This window comes from Panthera tigris, chromosome X, assembly GCF_018350195.1.
Source record: "Panthera tigris isolate Pti1 chromosome X, P.tigris_Pti1_mat1.1, whole genome shotgun sequence".
Lineage (NCBI taxonomy): Eukaryota > Metazoa > Chordata > Mammalia > Carnivora > Felidae > Panthera > Panthera tigris.
Window position 1 is genome coordinate 66,007,456 of NC_056677.1, and position 18,529 is coordinate 66,025,984.

Below are 18,529 nucleotides of genomic sequence, written 5' to 3' on the forward strand. Positions count from 1 at the left end.
CATATAAGGTTATACTTCTTAATACTTTACCCTAAACTTCAACCTGAAACATATAGCTAAATCAAAGATGACACTGTATAAATCCATTGTTCTAACAGCATTTTAAAAAATACCTACCCTAAGAAAAAAATCCATCTCTCCCACAATGAAGCCACACAAAATCAAAAATAAAATGTGAAATAATTTTAATCAACTATAAAACTGATGCATCTAGCAATCAATCTATCACAGAACATTCAGTTATCAGCCACTCCATTTCTTTTCCTTCTGTTCAAATTCTCACTCAGCCCTACCCCATCTTCCCTTACAAAGAAATCTATAGGTAGAAAACAGATCTTTGACTTAAAATGGGACCATATCATCAAAATATAATATTCCTAGAAACACTGGATCCCAGAAAAATAAAAACTTCAGTGTACAAGATGAAAAATTAAAAATAAAAAAGATACACTGTCTAAACTATAGACAATGTTCAAACAATAGATGAAATTCTGTGTGTATAAAAATAAAAATGTGTAAGGAAATATGAAAAACCAAACAATATATTTATAAGATAAAAATGAAAATCAGGTATATGTAGGGATATACACAAATGGATTAACAAGTTTTATAGTTGTTAAAATTTAAGCCTCACTAATGAAAAAAAGAGAACGAATTAAATCAACTAGGGGCTATTTTCACCCCATTAAAGCCACCTAAAGATTCAAAAAATATTTAAAAACTCACTCTAAGTACCTAGATGGTGACATCATGAATTAGTATTATCTTCTGGAGACCAATTTTACAATATATCACAAAAGCTATAAAACTGAAGAGACCCTTTGACCTGATAGCTCCACTTTGGAAAAATAGCCCAGGAAAATAAATCCAAAAAAAGGAAGGAAGAAACAAGACTACTTAACTATGCAAAGACATTAGTGAAAACCTAGAAGGAACCCAAATATTCAACTGAATGTTGAGTTCAAATCATAGCAAACTTAATCTTTTCTTAACATTAAAATGACAATAACTATTCAAATATAGTTATATACAAAAAATGTTAAGAAAATATAAAGCATAAAATGGACATTGACTACAGTTATGTAAAAATATGCCTCTATAATATAAGGAAATGAAGTCTAGTAAACTGAATTTTGTTTTTGTTTTTATGTTTGTGTGTGGTTAGTACTGTTTTTAATTATTTTGATGTTCATTTGCTTTTTATTACTGTCAAGTAATTTTTAAAAAGCTTTTTCTTTTTTTAAAAAAGGTTTTTCTTTTAAGTCTCCTTTTGCTATTTACTTAAAATGGTCTGCTTACACATAAATGTAAATGAAAACATCTTCAATAAACCTCAGTATAAAACTATCTTCCAAACCACATTAGTCATAAAGTGTTTAAATATATATTGGTAGGCACCGTTTTGCCTCTTTTTTTGGCAGGACTGCAGTCCAACAAAAAGTCTGACTACAAATTAAATACACTGATAAATACAAATTAAATACAGTGTTTACAAAATAATTTTTATCCATCTGAAAATTTTTTACCATTAACAGTACAGATATTGGAATTTATCCATATCACAACTATTAGAGCATTTTATGATTTGCAAAAAATAAAATAGTCAGCAAACTAAAATTATTACTTAGTAATAACTGTTAACATGACCTCATTATTGTAATTCAATATAAAAGAATTATCAAACAAACACTAAATCAGTTTAAATATTGTTATTAAATCATTTTATTTATATTTAGAGTCTACCATACCCCTTTAACTTACTTTAACATTGATCTTCCTCCATTTGGATCTTATTTGAAGGAAAGATAGCTGAATTTAGATTTTAGTAACATCACCCCTTTCTCTTTTCATTTCCTTCCAATTCACTGTACCAGTGGCTAACACGAGAGGACATCTTCCCCAAACTAAAAAAAGATCACCTTTTTGTATCAATGCTGAACAGAAGGTGCATGTTGACTATGGATTATATATTTAGGAGAAACAACACAGTCAATTCAATGCCTTTGGTCCTTTACTAAAGTATATTTTAAAATATAATCATTGTTATCTCCTTCTAAATCCCAGATCCTGTTTCATAAATTCTCAAAAAGGTCATAATCCATAGTTGTTGTTTAATGAAAATGTATCTGCAGAAATGCGACCTAATAATGATTTAATGAGCAATTTTCTAAAATATGATATACACAATTATGCTTTTTCATTCGGTAGTTGATTACCTAAAACCGGCAAATTTTGGAATTCGTTTGATGCTTCCCATTATTTTTAATTGTGCCGTTTTGCCCAATTCAGGGTCGGTTAACTCCCCTCCCTGAGCTCCCTCCACCGTACCCCCCTCCCCCCCCCAAAAAAAAAGACTAAGCCTGGCCTTAGTTCCCGTATTTCAAGCCAGGACCAACCAGAAACCAGTTTTCTTCCACTAATCCGGAACTCTGGGCTGTTACCAACGCTGTCATTGGCCAACGTCAGTCCTTGGTACGTGCCCCAAGATAACCCCCTGGTTTCTCTCCCTTATTCCCCCTACAATGGGCCTTTCTCGATGTTTGTAACATATTCGTAATCCACAAAACGGCATCCCTGATAACTCACATTCTTCAAAGTTTTCGAGTGGAAATAAGCGAGGCCAAGGGAAGGGCAAGGTACCCTTTCTCTGACTGGCAGGGAGCGGGGAAGGGGCAGTCTTTCTTTGGCCCAGCTAGGAGCTCTAAAGCTGGGGAGGCGGAGGGGTCGGGAGCGGGTTGGAGGAACAAGGTGGGGACGAGTGGAGAAAGAGTTGGGTTAAGTTGAAATGAAAACTTTACTCACCAGATCCTCGAAGCTTCTTCGGTGCTCTTTTCCCTCCCAGTCTAAGCGGCGCGGAATCAACTGGGGGCGGGAGAAAAGAAAAGGTGGGGGGTGGGCAAACCATACAGGCCAAGCCTCAGCTCCCACTGAAGTCGACCCAACCTGCGTCCTGGTCCCCGACCCTCTGGCGTCCGTATTTCTCGAGTCACATAGCTGTTGCCTCAAAGCTAGTCCAGTGTAGGAAGCAGGAGGCCCAGAGGGAGGAAATCCTGAAAAACCGCCTCCCACGGGCATAAAGAGGGGGCGAGTTAAGACCCCAGCGATATCCGCCCCTTTTGAGGGAAGAAGCCGGTTCACTCCAGTGACAACAGTTCTGAGTGTCCAGATCCAAGCTTCCCTCCCAGCCCCAGTCCTCCGCCCCTGACTTGCCCTCCCCTTCCTCCAGTCTAACCCCAGCCCTCCCCACGTCTTCCCGAAGGGGCTCCGTACCTGATGCTCCTCGAGCTCCTGCACTAGCACCTGAGTAAAAGGGAAAAACGAATATGAGGAGCAGCTCAGACCATTAACCCATTCCTCCCTCCCCACTTCGAACCCAGCCGCTGACGGCAGGACTAGTCAAGGCCGGCCTCTCCCTCACTCTCAGGGAAACCGCACGCCCCGATGCCTCAATTTCCCCATTGGGACCGTTCCCCACGACTCCCAGATCTCCTTCTCCCTCTCACCTGGGCGGATTTGTTGCAGGGTCCGGACTGCAAGAATCTAGCGATCAGGTAATACAGCTCTGCGGAAGAGGGGAAAAGAGGTTGAGTGGGAGGTAAAGAAAAACAGAAGCTTTTTCAAAAGAAACTGACAGCCGTTGCGCTAAGCTCCCATCTCCTTAGCCCCCAGACACAGTTACCCACCGGCTTCTATCTGGGTAGGTGCCGCCGCCATCCTTTTCCCTAAGGGGTTTGGGGGCTCCACTCCGGAGGAGCTAGCGGGGGCGGGTGGGGGCGCTGCCTCTATTGTGGTGAAGCCCCCATGCCCAGGAGTCCCGCCGCTTCCGCCCCACTCCTCGTCCTAGTTTCGGTCTCTCTCGGATTCATCGCATCACGTTTCGACCCATAGATATTCTAGCCCAAGAGCACAGGAGGCGGAGGAGGAAGGCGAGAGAGAGCGAGAGCGAGCGAGAGCGAGCAAGAGAGCGAGCACGAGAGTGAGAGTGAGCGCGAGCGCGAGCACGAGCGCGAGCAAGTGAGCCTGAGAGAAGAAAGGGGAGGAGCCAAAGTGGCGGAGGGGCGGACGGGGGTAAAGGGGGTGGAGAGAGCAGAGGGTAAAACCTGTGAGACGGAACTGCAGCGTTCGTCGTTTGCCGCTAGGAGCACTAAAGCAACCAAGTGTCCTCCGCTCTCCCAGACCGCCGGCAGTTGCCTAGCTACCGCTCCCGGAAACAGGGGGAGGTGCAAACTGACGGCCGACGCTCTGGCAGACGCCGTAAAACTCCATGGTGGCGTTCTCCTAAGAGAGGTCTTGAGACAGTTTGCCTTCCTGTGAGGGCGGTAGGACTCTCCCATTCAGGACCATTCCCTCTGGCGTTGTGAAGAATGTGTGAGGCGCTGACTTGATTCAACTGCTTTCTTCTTTTTCGTCCCGTCACCAAAGAGGCTTTGGGGTTATTTTGCCTTTTCCTCCACCGAAAAGAGGCCAGTCACTGAAGGATCCTGTGACTGACGGAAGAAAAAGAGCCCCTATAGCGACGTCACTCGTTTCTCTTTAAAATGGTTTTTGTACCAGATTTAAATGTTGTACTTACCAGTCCAGGGGACAAGGTTCATATTGTTATAAAGACCAGTTCTAAGAACCGATACTGTGGGAGGAATTTGCCATCAGATATGAGGCCTTTTATTTTTTCCCCTTCTGTGAGTTTAACACATGCCATGTCTGTCTCATTCGTGTAGGATATTTTTTTTTAATTTATATTTATTTAGTTTTGAAAGAGAGCAAGCATGAGTGGGGGAGGGACACAGAGAGAGAGGGAGACACAGAATCCAAAGCAGGCTCCAGGCTCCAAGCTGTCAACACAGAGCCCCATGGGAGGGCGATGTTGGGGGGGGGGGGGGTCTCGAACTCACCACTATGAGATCATGACCTGAGCTGAAGTAGGATGCCCAACAGACTGAGCCACCCAGGCGTCCCTTGTAGGATAATTTTCAATTGTATTTTCAACTACTGCCAAAGTATTTTACATTGACCATGGATTTTTATGTATTACATATCTGTATGCAAGGGTAGTTTTGTGTAGTATTACATATCTGTATGCAAGGTTTGGAACAACCTTTTTGAATACATATAATCTTAAAATTTTAGTACAGTACCAACTTGCAGTATTTGGTTACTAAAGTCTTAAGTGATTAAAAGATTTGTAGAGTAATTGGTACATATGTAATGAACTGAGTCTCCTTCCCTACTGTTTCTTAATATTTTGTTCCCACTTCAAGCCTTAACCCAAAAAAGTAATTAATAGAAGCGGAACCCAGTGAGACCAGAGATTATGTTTAAGCTGCATGTACCATTTACATTCATTAAAATATTCAAATTTGAAAGTTTTACCTTTTTAAGTTTAGGGATGGATTCTTAGGAATTTGGTTTCCTCACTCAGAGTTTAGACATTTATCACAGTTAACCCAGAATTGCATTATACTGACATAATCTCAGCCTGGGTTGTTTAGCTCTCACTCTGACCATTTTTTCCCCTTAGAGAGAAATAACCACGCAAGGTAATTGTGATACAATAGTTATATCTTTGGTGGTTATGCTGTACTACTTGAAAAAATGCCATTAACCAAAAGAAAAAAAAATTAGATATTGAAAAGACAGATAAGTCCTAGACAACCCATTGCAAGTAGTTTAGCAAAACACAAGATTGAATATATTTTACAAGCCAAGTACAATATATATAAAAGTTAACATTTATCAAGCCACTACCATGTACTAAGCATCTTACATACTTCACCTCATTTAATCTATAATTACCCTAGGAGGTAGGTTCCATTGTTATACTCATTTTACAGATAACAAAAATGACTATAGGATTTTGGAAAACTTACTTAAATTCTGTGAACCTTATTCCTCATCTATAAAATGTGAAGTAATAGTACTTGCTGTGCCCACTTCACAGGAATTGCTTGCTGTAAAAGTAATATGAATATATTTGTGTCATATTTCAAACTTTATAGGACATTGTTTTTCCAGTGATCACCTCAGGATCAGTCTGGGTGCAATCAGGAGGGAAAAGGCACATAGTAATTTGAATAGGGAAAGTTTAAGGTACAGAATTATTAACGACAACAAGAGACTGGAGTAATGAGATATTACCTAGTAAGGAGTAAAGAGAATTCTAACAAATACAGGAATAGCAGATACATAATAGCAGATAAAATAGCCACTACCCCTAGAGCTGAGATATAGTAACCTCAACCCGTACTCCCAATTTAGGGCTAAGATCCAGATTTGGTTGGAGAGAATAAAGCCAGCCAAGGTTCATTAAATGGCAAGAAATATGCTGTGGTACCTTGCAAGCTGAAACTACAACCTCCGGAAATCACTGGAACTCTGGCCTCTGGAGCTTTATAGAAGCCCACCCTCTGGGATCAGTCCTCTAGGGTGCCTGAGAAATGTGTTCATGGGGAAGTATATCACCAGAAGCCTGTGATATACTACAAAACCACCAAAGGAAGGGTACCAGGAGAAGGTGCTGGGGGTGCTACCAAACAATGCACCACAAGAACAAGACACTGGAGAAATCTGTACAAGCTGGAAGAGCAGTATACCCAGTAAAAATGTCAGAAACAGGAAGCAAAACCCTTTCATACTTCACTCTTTCCAGTTCCATCTACTGACAAAGCTTCAGTTCTAGCTGACAAAAGGAAAAATATGTAGAAGTCCCAAATCCATTTTCACAGAGCAGTCAAAAAAGGAGAATTTAGAGATGATAAGCAACAAATCAATAAACTGGCACACTTTCCTTGCTTTTCTCTTGACTGTAATGACTAGGTTGACAAAAGGAAAGTTTTTAAATGTGTATGTTAACATAAAAAGTGCCCATTTGTTGGTTATTACAAGCCAAATGCTTTGAATTCTTTTGTTGCAATTTAAGTCACCAGTATTAACCTGTGGCCAAAAGCTTAATGAGGAGGGGAAGGAAATTTTCATAAATGAAAGTAAATATGGATTTACAAAGAAAAAATCTGGAATGTTTGCCTGACTGGGTGTGTTAAAACTGATTGGGTAACTTAAAACAAGAGAAATCTGTTCTGTCACAATTCTGGAGTCCAGAAATTTAAGATCAAAGTATCGCTAAGGCCACATACCCTCCAAAATCTCTGGGAGAGAATCTTTCTTTGCCTCTTCCAGCTTCTGGTGGCTCCTGGCATTCCTTGCTTTGTGGCAGCATAACTCCATTCTCTTAATCCATCTTCACATAGTCTTCACTATATGTGCCTGCATTAAAACTCCCTCTTCTCATTCTTATAAAAACAACAGTCATTGTATTTCAGGTCCACCCTAAACCCAGAATGATATCATCTCAAGAGCCTTAATGATTTATATCTGCAAAGACACTATTTTCCAATAAGGCTGTATTCATATATATGGGGGTAGGGAAATAGACGTATCTTTTCGAAGAGACCTAATTCAACCCACAAAATAACTTATTTTATTCTGTTTCTTTAAAAATAACTGTTGGGACGCCTGGGTGGCTCAGTTGGTTGAGCGACCGACTTCAGCTCAGGTCATGATCTCACAACTCCTGAGCCCCGTGTCAGGCTCTATGCTGACAGCTTGGAGCCTGGAACCTGATTCGGATTCTGTGTCTTCCTCTCTCTCTGTCCCTAACCCACTCGCATTCTGTCTCTGTCTCTCTCGAAAATAAATAAACATTAAAAATTAAAAAAAAAATAACTTTAGGGACGTCTGGATGGCTCAGTCGCTTAAGCGTCCGACTTCGGCTCAGGTCATGATCTCGTGGGTATGTGAGTTTGAGCCCCACGTCAGGCTCTGTGCTGACAGCTCAGAGCCTGGAGCCTGCTTCAGATTCTATGTCTCCCTCTTCTCTGTCTCTCTCTCTCTCTCTCTCTCTCTCTCCAATAAACATTAAAAAAAAAATTTAAACATGGCTTCCTGTCATAGTTCTCATAGTTCTCAGTTGAAGGGCTATCTTTCTGAATGGGACAGGACAAAAGTGTTTCTTGTAATTCACCCAACTACCTGTTCTTGAGGCTAAGTTCTGATCCACTCCAGCCAAGAAGTGGTGGGCATCATTCTTTCTCCCATTCCCCATTTATGGGACAAGGCTAGATTTGGGACATGGTGGCACTGAGAATGCCGGGGCCCTTTTCACGCTTGCACTGAATTGTGGCACAGGAGATGTATACTAGGACAAGCAAGACAAAGAGACCTAAGTCTGCTATGTCCCTCCTACATTGAGCACTCATCTCCAAAAGCTGGGATATCACAGAGAAGTGTGCCACTTTGCTGGCCCTTGGTACCAGAGCTGTAGCTCAGAGATTTTCAACTAGGAAAGAAGGAGGGCTTAGAAGAAAACTCTGAATCTTTCACCACAGTAACTTACTCTGTTTAGAATAGAGCGTGGAAACTTTAAGCCTAAGGGCACTCTAAACAACAGTGAAGGTAGTGGCAAAGGCAATTGGAATGAAATTGATAGAATCCTTTAATTATAGGCTACACCTTAGACTAGATATTTTCCTGAAAAGAAAAAAGGGGAAAAGGCATCTGAAAAGAGCCTTCCTGACGTCAGAGCAAATCCCAAACACTGATCTAGGGAAATACCCCTTCTAAGGAGCTCAAATTTAACTTCAACGGACTGTAAGTCAATTTATGCCCTAGGGCGTATTTTAAAAAATATGTATAGACCAGTCAGCAGGAAATTAGTGAAACTTAAGATCTGGGAGTGACCAGGGAAGAAGACAAGGAGAGACTTGCCAATATTAGTGCTCTCCAGGAATGAATGTGTGCATAATCAAGGCAGCACCCTCTGAAAGGCAATGTCAGAGGCTTTGCAGAGTAGTGTAAATAAGCACACAACAATAATAAGACCTGAGGGAAAGGTGGACCAGTACCCAAGGTTGCTACACTATATTATTTAAAATGTCCAGCCTCATAAAGTGGCTGAATGGAAAAAAAAAAAACACAGCCCATCTATATGCTGCCTAGAAGAGTTCTATTTTAGATCCAAAGACACCTGCAGATTGAAAGTGAGAGGATGGAGAAATATCTATCATGCAAATGGGTATCAAAAGAAACCTGGAGTAAAAGAGGAAGATATAAGTGGAGTAGGAGGAAACTAGAATCTCCTAGTCCAATGAACACAACAAGATAGCCATCAAATCATCCTAAATATCCTAGAAATTGACCTGAAGCCTGACAGAACAAACTCCACAACTAAAGGGAAAGAAGAGGCTACATCTAAGAAGGTAGGAAGCTAGGAAGCAGGAGAAATGATTTAGGGAAGAAACAGACTGCTGGTGCTGCAGAGGGGAGGGAGCTGTAGTTGAGGAGAAGGGTAAGAAAGAGAGGAGCACACAGGGGAATGCACAATGAGAACATTTGGCCCAAAGCCATGGGCTTGGAAAATGAGAGGGGCTGAGTTTCATGAGTTCTTGCAACCAGTGGGGCTTAAGGTCTGGAGCTTAAAGGTCAGTGGGCTTAGCTAGTATAGAGCCTGGAGGGTGCTAATGCTCCTGAAGAGAAGGCAGGCAAATAACCAGGGAACACACAGCCTGGAAACAGCAATCTGAAGAAAACCGGGGAGGGGGGGCAAACAGTAGAGAGCTTATTCACTCTTCTCAGAGTGCATCCATGGGAGGCAGCATTCACAGAGACACCTCTGTAGGAACAAAGGAACTGGCTGGTGCCACTTCCCTCCCCCAATCCTCAGCATAAAAACATAGTCACCTGTGGGAAGTAGCACAGCACCAACACTAGCTGCCTAAGTGCTTACACCAAGCCCCACTACCCTGCACTCCACTAGGATTGCCCTCCTCAGTCACAATTGCCAAAGTCCTGGGGCAAGCCAGCCTCTGAAGACCAGCATAAAATCTTGCCAACACCATGTCTCACAGCCAAAGAGTTCTGTAGAGCTTTTGTTCTGGTAAATGTGATGACAAGTCTCATTTTGCAAGCAGACCACAGCACACCTGCCCACACCACATCTCCTGACCAGAGAGTCCTGCAGGGTCTCAGTGTCAGTGGAAGTAGTGACAGGTCTTGTTTCACAAGCAGACCAAAGCACATCTAGGTAAAACTCACCACATTCAGGCCAGGGACCAAACACTTCCCACAGAAAGCAAGGAGAACCTCTGCATATGACAAGCCTAAAGGATACAGCAGCCAAAGCACAACAGCAGAGGGCATGTAGCATATATACCTGAAGTGCCAGGCTCTGGGCACTATATGACCTCTTCTTCATAAGGCCATTACTTCCAGGAGCATTGAGACATAACTGCTTATTCTAACACAGAGAACAAGGCAGAGACATAGGCAAAATGTGAAGATGGAGGAATTTATCACAAATTAAAGAACAAGATAAGACCATGGCCAGAAATCTAAGTGAAAAAGATATAAGTAACATGGCTGATAGAGAATTTAGACAAAGATCATAGGGATACTCACTGCATGTGAGAAAAGAATAGAGGATATATGTCAGAATCTTACGACAGAGATAAAGATTTAAAAAAGAATAAATCAGAGATTAAGAGTGCAATTAGTGAGAAAAAAAATAATCAATGAACACCAGGCTGAAAAAAGAAGAAGAACGAATTAATAACCTAGAATATGAAGTATTAGAAAGAAATGAAACTGAACAAAGAGACAAAGAAGAATTATGCAACATGAGAATAGATTTAGGGAACACAGCGTCTCCATCAAACGTAATAACATTTGTATTATAGGAGTACCAGAAGAAGAGAGACAAAAGGGAGCATAAAATTTATTTGAATAAATAATACCTGAAAATATCTCTAATCTGGGGAAGGAAACAGACATCCAGATCCAGGAAGTACAGAGGACCCTCATCAAAATCAATAAAACCAGGCCAAAAAGAAGCTATATTAAAATGGAATTTGCAAAATATAGTGATAAAGAAAATATCTTAAAAGTAACAAGACAAAAAAAGTCCTTAACTTACAAAGGAAAACACATAGGTCTAGCTGGAGATTTCCCAACAGAAACTTGGCAAGCCAGAAGGGAGGGGCATGATATATTCAAAGTGCTCAATGGGAAAAATCTGTAACCAAGAATACTCTATCCAGCAAGGCTATCATTCAGAATAGAAGGAGAAACAGAATTTCTCAAACAAATACTAAAGAAATTCAGGATCACTAAATCAACACTGCTAGAAATATTAAAAGAAAGGGGAGACCAAAAGTGACAAAGACAGGAAAGGATCAGAGAAAATCTCCAGAAAAAAAAAATAAAACAAGTAATACAATGGCAATAAATACATATCTATCAATAATTATTTTGAATGACAATGAACTAAATGTTCTAATCAGAAAACATAGGATGTATGAATGGACACAAAAACAAGATTCATTTATATGCTGAGTACAGAGATTCATTGTAGACCCAAGGCACCTGCAGGTTGAAAATAAGGATTTTGAGGATCATTTATCATGCTAATGGAGGTGAAAAGAAAGATGGGATACTAATACTTATCAAACAAAATAGACTTTAAAACAAAGACTGTAAAAAGAGACAAAAACACAATGCAATATAATCATGAAGGGGACCATCTAATAAGAAGACATAATAATTGTAAATATGTATGCATACAACATGGGAGTACTCAAATATATGAAACAACCAATACCAAATATAAAGGAACTAATCAAGAGTAATACAATAATACTAGGGGATGTTACCACTCCAATCACATTGATGCCCATATCAGGCAAATGAAAATCAACAAGGAAACAGTGGCTTTGAATGACACCCTGGGCCAGATGAATTTAACAGATATATTGAGAATACTCAACCGTAAAACAGGAGAATACACATTCTTTTCAAGTGAAAATGGAGAATTCTCTGGAATAGATCACATAGTAGGTCACAAAACAGTCTTCAACAAGTACAAAAAGATTGAAGTCATAGCACGCACCTTTTCTGACCTCCAAGTGATGAAACTACAAGTCAACCACAAGAAGGAATCTGGAAAAACCACAAATATGTGGAGGTTAAACAACATGCTACTAAACAATGATTAGGTCAACCAAGAAATCAAAGAAGAAAAGAAAAAAAACTGGAAATAAATGAAAATGAAAACCAAATGGTCCAAAAATATTGGGATGCAGAAAACATGGTCCAAAGAGGGAAGTATAAAGCAATACAGGCCTACATCAAGAAGCATGAAAAATCTCAAAGAAACAACCTAACCTTACACCTAAATGAGCTAGAAAAAGAGCAACAAATGAAGCCAAAGCCACGAGGAATAAAATAATAGTGATTTGAGCAAAAACAAATGAAAAAAATAAAATAAAACAGATCAATGAAGCCAGGAGCTGGTTATTTGAAAAATTAATAAAACTGATAAACCTCTAGTTAGAATTATCAAAAAGAAAAGAGAAAGGCCCTAAATAAATAAAATGACAAATTATAGAGGAGAAATAACAACCAACACCACAGGAATATAAACAATTATAAGAGAATATTATGAAAAACTGTATGCCAACAAATTGAACAACTTGGAGGAAATGGATAAATTACTAGAAACATATAATTTGTTGAAACTGAAACAGGAAGATATAGAAAATTTGAACAAACTGATAACCAGCAAAGAAATTGAATCAGTAATGAAAAAATATTTTTTTACAAACAAAAGTCCAGGATCACATGGCTTCACAGGGAAATTCTACCAAACATTTCAAGAATAGTTAAGAGCCATTCTTTTCAAACTATTCCAAAGCCTAGCAAAGGAAGGAAAACATCAAAATTCATTCTATGTGGCCAGTCTTACCCTGATACCAAAACCAGATCAAGACCCCACTACAAAAGAAAACTACAGGCTACAATACCTGATAAGTATAGATGAAAAAATTCTCAATAAAGTATAATACCTGATAAATATAGATGCAAAAAGTCTAAGTAGTAGGAAAATGAATATAACAATATATTAAAAAATTCATTCACCACTATCACGTGGTATTTATTCCTGGGTTGCCAGGGTGGATCCATATTAACAAATCAATGAATGTGATATGACACATTTATAACACAAAGGACAAGAACCATATAATCATTTCACTAGATGCAGAAAAAGCATTTAACAAAGTACAACATCCATTTATGATAAAAACACTCAACAAAGTAGGTTTGGAGGGAACACACATCAACCAGATAAAGGCCATATATATAAAACCCATAGATAATATCATACTCAATGGAAAACAACAGAGGTTTCCTCTATGGTCAGGAAGAACACAAGGATGTCCACTCCACCACTTTTATTTAACACAGTACCGGAAGTTCTAGCCACAGAAATCAGACAACAAAAGAAATAAAAGCCATCCAAATCAGCAAGGAAGAAGTAAAATTTTCAATTTTTGCATATGACATGATACTTTATGTAGAAAACAAGAAAAACTCCAACAAAAAGTGCTCAACCTGATATTCAGAGAAGCCAAATTGTAAAAAATCCATGTATAGGAAATCTGTTGCATTTCTATACTGCAAAAATGAATCAGCAGAAAGAGAAATTAAAGAATCAATCAAATTTAAAATTACACCAAATACAATAAGATACCCAGGAATAAACGCAACGAAACGTGAAAGACCTGTACTCTGAAAACTATAAAAAAACTGATGAAAGAAATTGAAGAGGACACAAAGAAATGGAAAGATATTCCACGTTCATGGATTGGAAGAACAAATATTGTTAAAATGTTTACAGTACCCAAAGCAATATACCTATTTAATGTAATCCCTATCAAAATGTCAACTGTATTTTTCACAGAACTAGAACAAACAATTCTAAAATTTTTATGGAGCCACAAAAGGCTCCAAATCTCTGAAGCAATTTGGGAAAAGAAAATAAAAGTGAAGCTGGTGGCATCACAATTTTGGACTTCTAGTTATATTAAAAAGCTGTGGTGATCAAGACAGTATGATACTGGCATGAAAATAGACACATACATCAATGGACCGTAGTAGAAAACCCAGAAATAAACCCACAACTATATGGTAAATTAATGATCAACAAAAAAGGAAAGAATATCCAATGGGAAAAACAATGTGTCTTCAAAAAATTTTGTTGGGAAAATTGGACAGCAACATTCAAAAGAATGAAACTGGACCACTTTCTTTTCCTATACACAAAAAGAAATTCAAAAGGGATTAAAGACCTAAATATGAGACCTGAAAGTATAAAATTCCTAGAAGAAAACAAAGACAGTGGCTTCTTTGACATCAGTCTTAAGAACTTCTTTCTTGATATGTCTCCTGAGGCAAGGGAAACAAAAGCAAAAGTAAACTATTGGGACTTCATAAAAATATAAAGCTTCTCTGACTGACTTATTTCACTTACCATAATACACTCAAATTCCATCCATGTTGTTGCAAATGATGAGATTTCATTCTTTTTGATTGCCAAGTAATATTCCATTGTGTGTGTGTGTGTGTGTGTGTGTGTGTGTGTGTGTGTGCCACATGTATGTTAACTAACTTGAATTTAAATAAATACTTTTTTTAGAAAATATTCTGCACAGTGAAGAAAACAATCAACAAAACAAAAAGGCAGCCTACAGAATGGGAGAAGATATTTGTAAATGACATACCTGATAAAGGGTTAGTATCTGTAATATATAGGGAACTTATAAAACTCAACACCCCAAAAATGAATAATCCAATTTAAAAATGGACAGAAGGCATGAATAGATATTTTTCAATCTATTGACATACAGATGGTTAACAGACACATAAAAAGATACTTAACTTCGCTGATAATCAGGGAAATGCAAATCAAAACTACCGTGAGATATCACCTCACACCTATCAAAAGGGTGAAAATCAACAACACAACAGTGTTGGAGAGGACGTGTACACAGGGGGATACTCTTGCACTTTTGGTAGGAATGCAAACTGGTGTAGCCACTGTGGAAAACAGTATGTTGGTTCCTTAAAAAGTTAAAAATAGAACTACCCTAGGATCCAGCAATTGCACTATTAGATATTTACCCAAAAAAATAAGAACACTAATTCAAAGGGATATATGCACCCAGATATTTATAGCAGCATTATGTACAATAGCCAAATTATGGAAAGAGCCCAAATGTCCATTGACTGATGGATAAAGTGGAAGTGGTAAGCAGCATTATGTACAATAGCCAAATTACGGAAACAGCCCAAATGTCCATTGACTGACAGATAAAGTAGAAGTGGTGGTATATATATATATATATATATATATATATATATATATATATATATGAAATGGAATATTACTCAGCCATCAATAAGAATGAAATCTTGCCATTTCCCACATCATGGATGGAACTAGAGAGTATTATGCTAAGTGAAGTAAGTCACTTAGAGAAAGACATATACCATATGATTTCATTTATATGTGGAATTCAAGAAGAAAACAAAGGAGCAATGGAAAAAAAAAACACAGAGAAACAAACCAAGAAACATAGTCCCAACAATAGAGAACAAACTGATGGTTACCAGAGAGTAGGTGGGTGGGGGGATGGTTTAAATAGGTATGGGCATTGTGATGAGCATGAGGTGTTGTATGGAAGTGTTGAATCACTGTATTGTACACATGAGACTAATATTATACTGTATGCTAACTAAGTGGAATTTCAATAAAAACTTAAAATATAAAGGAGTTCAATCACAAAAAACAGAAATAAATATGGGGTGGCAATACTTATATGGACCAAAGTAGGTTTTAAAACATATCCTGCAACCACAGACAAAGCAGGACACTACATAATAACAATGATAGCAATCCAATAAGAAGATAAAGAAATTGTGGTATGTGTGCATATATATATATGTATATATATATATATATGTATATATATACATATGTATGTGTGTGTGTGTGTGTATACGTACATGTATACACACACACACACACACACAGACAATGGGATATTACTCAGTCATAAAAAAGAATGAAATCTTGCCATTTGCAATGACGTGGATGGAGCTAGACAGTATTATGCTAAGCGAAATAAGTCAGTCAGAGAAAGACAAATGCTATATGATTACACTCATATGTGGAATTTAAGAAACAAATGAACATAGGGGAAAAAAGAAGCAATTCAAGAAACTCTTAACTATAGAGAATAAACTGGTGGTTATAGGAGAGGAAGTGGGGGGGATGGTTTAAATAAGTGATGGATATTAAGGAGGGCACTTGCTGTGGTGAGCATTGGGTGTTGTATTTAAGTGATGCATCACTAAATTCTACACCTGAAACTAATGTTACACTGTATGTTAACTAACTCAAATTTAAATAAATACTTGAAAAAAAAAGAATTACACAAAGATGCCCATGAAAGACTACTCATTGAATATAGTACTGGAATAGTAGATACAGCAGTTAGGCAAGAAAAATTTTTATGCGTCTAAATTAGAAACAAAATACAATTGTAATTATTAGCAGTTGATATAATTTTGTACAGTCCCAAAGACTCATGAAAAAAAGTTGAAACTGATCGACACATTCCATAAACTTGCAAGGTGTAAAGTCAACATAGAGATATCAGTTGCATGTCTACACACTAATAATGAAGAATCTAAAAAAAGAAATAAAGAAAACTATCCCATTCAATATAGTATCAAAAGCAATAAAATAACTAGGGTTATATTTTACTAAAAGAGAGAAATATCTGTACAACGAAAACTAAAAGACTTTCTTAAAACAAATCAAAGACAAATTGAAAGACATTCCATGTTCATGAGTCAGGACAATAAATGTCATTAAAATGTATGTGCCACTTAAAGCCAACTGTACAGTCAACACAATCCTTAACAAAGTTCCAATGGCATTTTTCACAGAAAAAAAATCTTAAATTTTGTATGTATCCTCAAAAGACCCTGAAAAATCAAAGCAATCCCAAGAAAGAACAAAGTGCAGTCATCACACTTTTGGATTTCAAACTATACTACACAATTATAGTAAAAAAAAAAACAGCATGGTACTCTCATAAAATAGACATAAAGACCAATGGAACAGTATGGAAGGCCCATAATGAAACACCTGCATATACACTGAAATAATAATCAAAATGGACACCAAGAACACCCAACAGGGAAAATACAGTCTCTTTAGCAAATGGTACTGGGATACTGTATAAACACATGCTGGACAGTGGAATTAAACTCTTATCTCACACTACTCACAAGTAGTGGATCATACTACTATACATACTATATGAAGTGGATCATATAGTTAAACACAAGACCTGATATCATAAAACTTCTAGAAGAAAACAGGAAAGTAGCTCTTCAACATTGATCTTGGCAATGATTCTTTTAATATGACACCAAAAGTACAAACAACAAAAATAAAAATAAACAAGTAGGGCCACATCAAACTTAATAGTTTCTGCTCAAGAAAAGAAGCACTAAAATAAAAGTGCTGATTCTGATCTGCAGAATGACAGAAAAGATTTAGAAACCATAAACTGAATAATGGGTTAATATACAAAATATATAAGGATCTACTTAAAACTCAATAGCAAAACAAAACAAAACAAAACCGTCTTATTTTGAAATGGGCAGAGGCATTATTGTCCCAAAGAAAACAAATGGCCAACACATACATGAAGAGTTGCTCAACATCACTATCATGGAATTACATATCAAAATTGCGATGAGATACTACTTCACACCTACTAGAATGACTATCATCAAGAAGAAAAGAGATAGCAAAACACTTGTCTACTGTTGGTGGGAATGTAAATTGATCCAGCCATGGAGAATTCTCAAAATATGGAGGGCCCTCAAATGGAGAGTCCTCAAAATGGAAAGTCCTCAAGAAAATTAAAAATAAAATCACTATATGATCCAGAAATTCCACTTCTGGTCCAATGGAAAATAAAGCATGATGTTGAAATCATATATGTGCTCCCAAGTATACTGCAACATTATTTACAATATACAACATTGGAAATAATCTATGTGTCCACTGGTGAATGAATGGATAATAAGATGATATATATATGTACAATAAAATATTATATGGCTGGAGAAAAAAAAGAAATCATGTCATTTTCAGCAACAAGGATGGACATTGAGGACATTATTCTAAGTGAGATAAGACAGAGGAAGGTAAGTACTGTATGATATCATTTATACGTAGTAGTTAAAAAACCCGAGTTCATAAAAACAGAATGAAATGATGGTTATTAGGGGCTGAGGGGTAGGGAAATAGAAATGTTTTTTAAGGGTACATGACTTGAATTAGCAGACAGATAAATCATGGATGTTTAATTCACAATATATTGAACAAAGACAACAATACTGTTTCAATCATCAAACTTGCTAAGAGACTTGATCTTAATTATTCCCCCACAGAAAAGAAATAATAATCATGTGATATGATGGACATACTAGCCATCACAATAATGTCAGTCATGTTATAATATATGAATATATCAAACAAACATGTTGTATGTATGTAATAAAAACAATATTTTATCTCAAATATATTTCAATTAAAAAAGAAAAAAGAATGATGGCATAT

General features: G+C 37.6%; 1 protein-coding gene across 5 annotated transcripts in view; it reads right to left on the minus strand.

The window, feature by feature from the left end:
• Positions 1–3,964, minus strand: part of BRWD3 (bromodomain and WD repeat domain containing 3) — a 219,229-nt gene extending 215,265 nt beyond the window's left edge. For all 5 annotated transcript variants that reach the window (XM_042975142.1, XM_042975143.1, XM_042975144.1 and 2 more), the window contains exons 1-4: positions 3,684–3,964; positions 3,504–3,562; positions 3,271–3,300; positions 2,803–2,862 (exon numbers count right to left, since the gene is read on the minus strand). In XM_042975142.1, the coding sequence (XP_042831076.1) occupies positions 2,803–2,862; positions 3,271–3,300; positions 3,504–3,562; positions 3,684–3,714 (180 nt within the window). In that variant the 5' untranslated portion in view covers positions 3,715–3,964. The remainder of the gene's footprint in view (positions 1–2,802; positions 2,863–3,270; positions 3,301–3,503; positions 3,563–3,683) is intronic.
• Between the last annotated feature and the right edge of the window lie 14,565 nt (positions 3,965–18,529).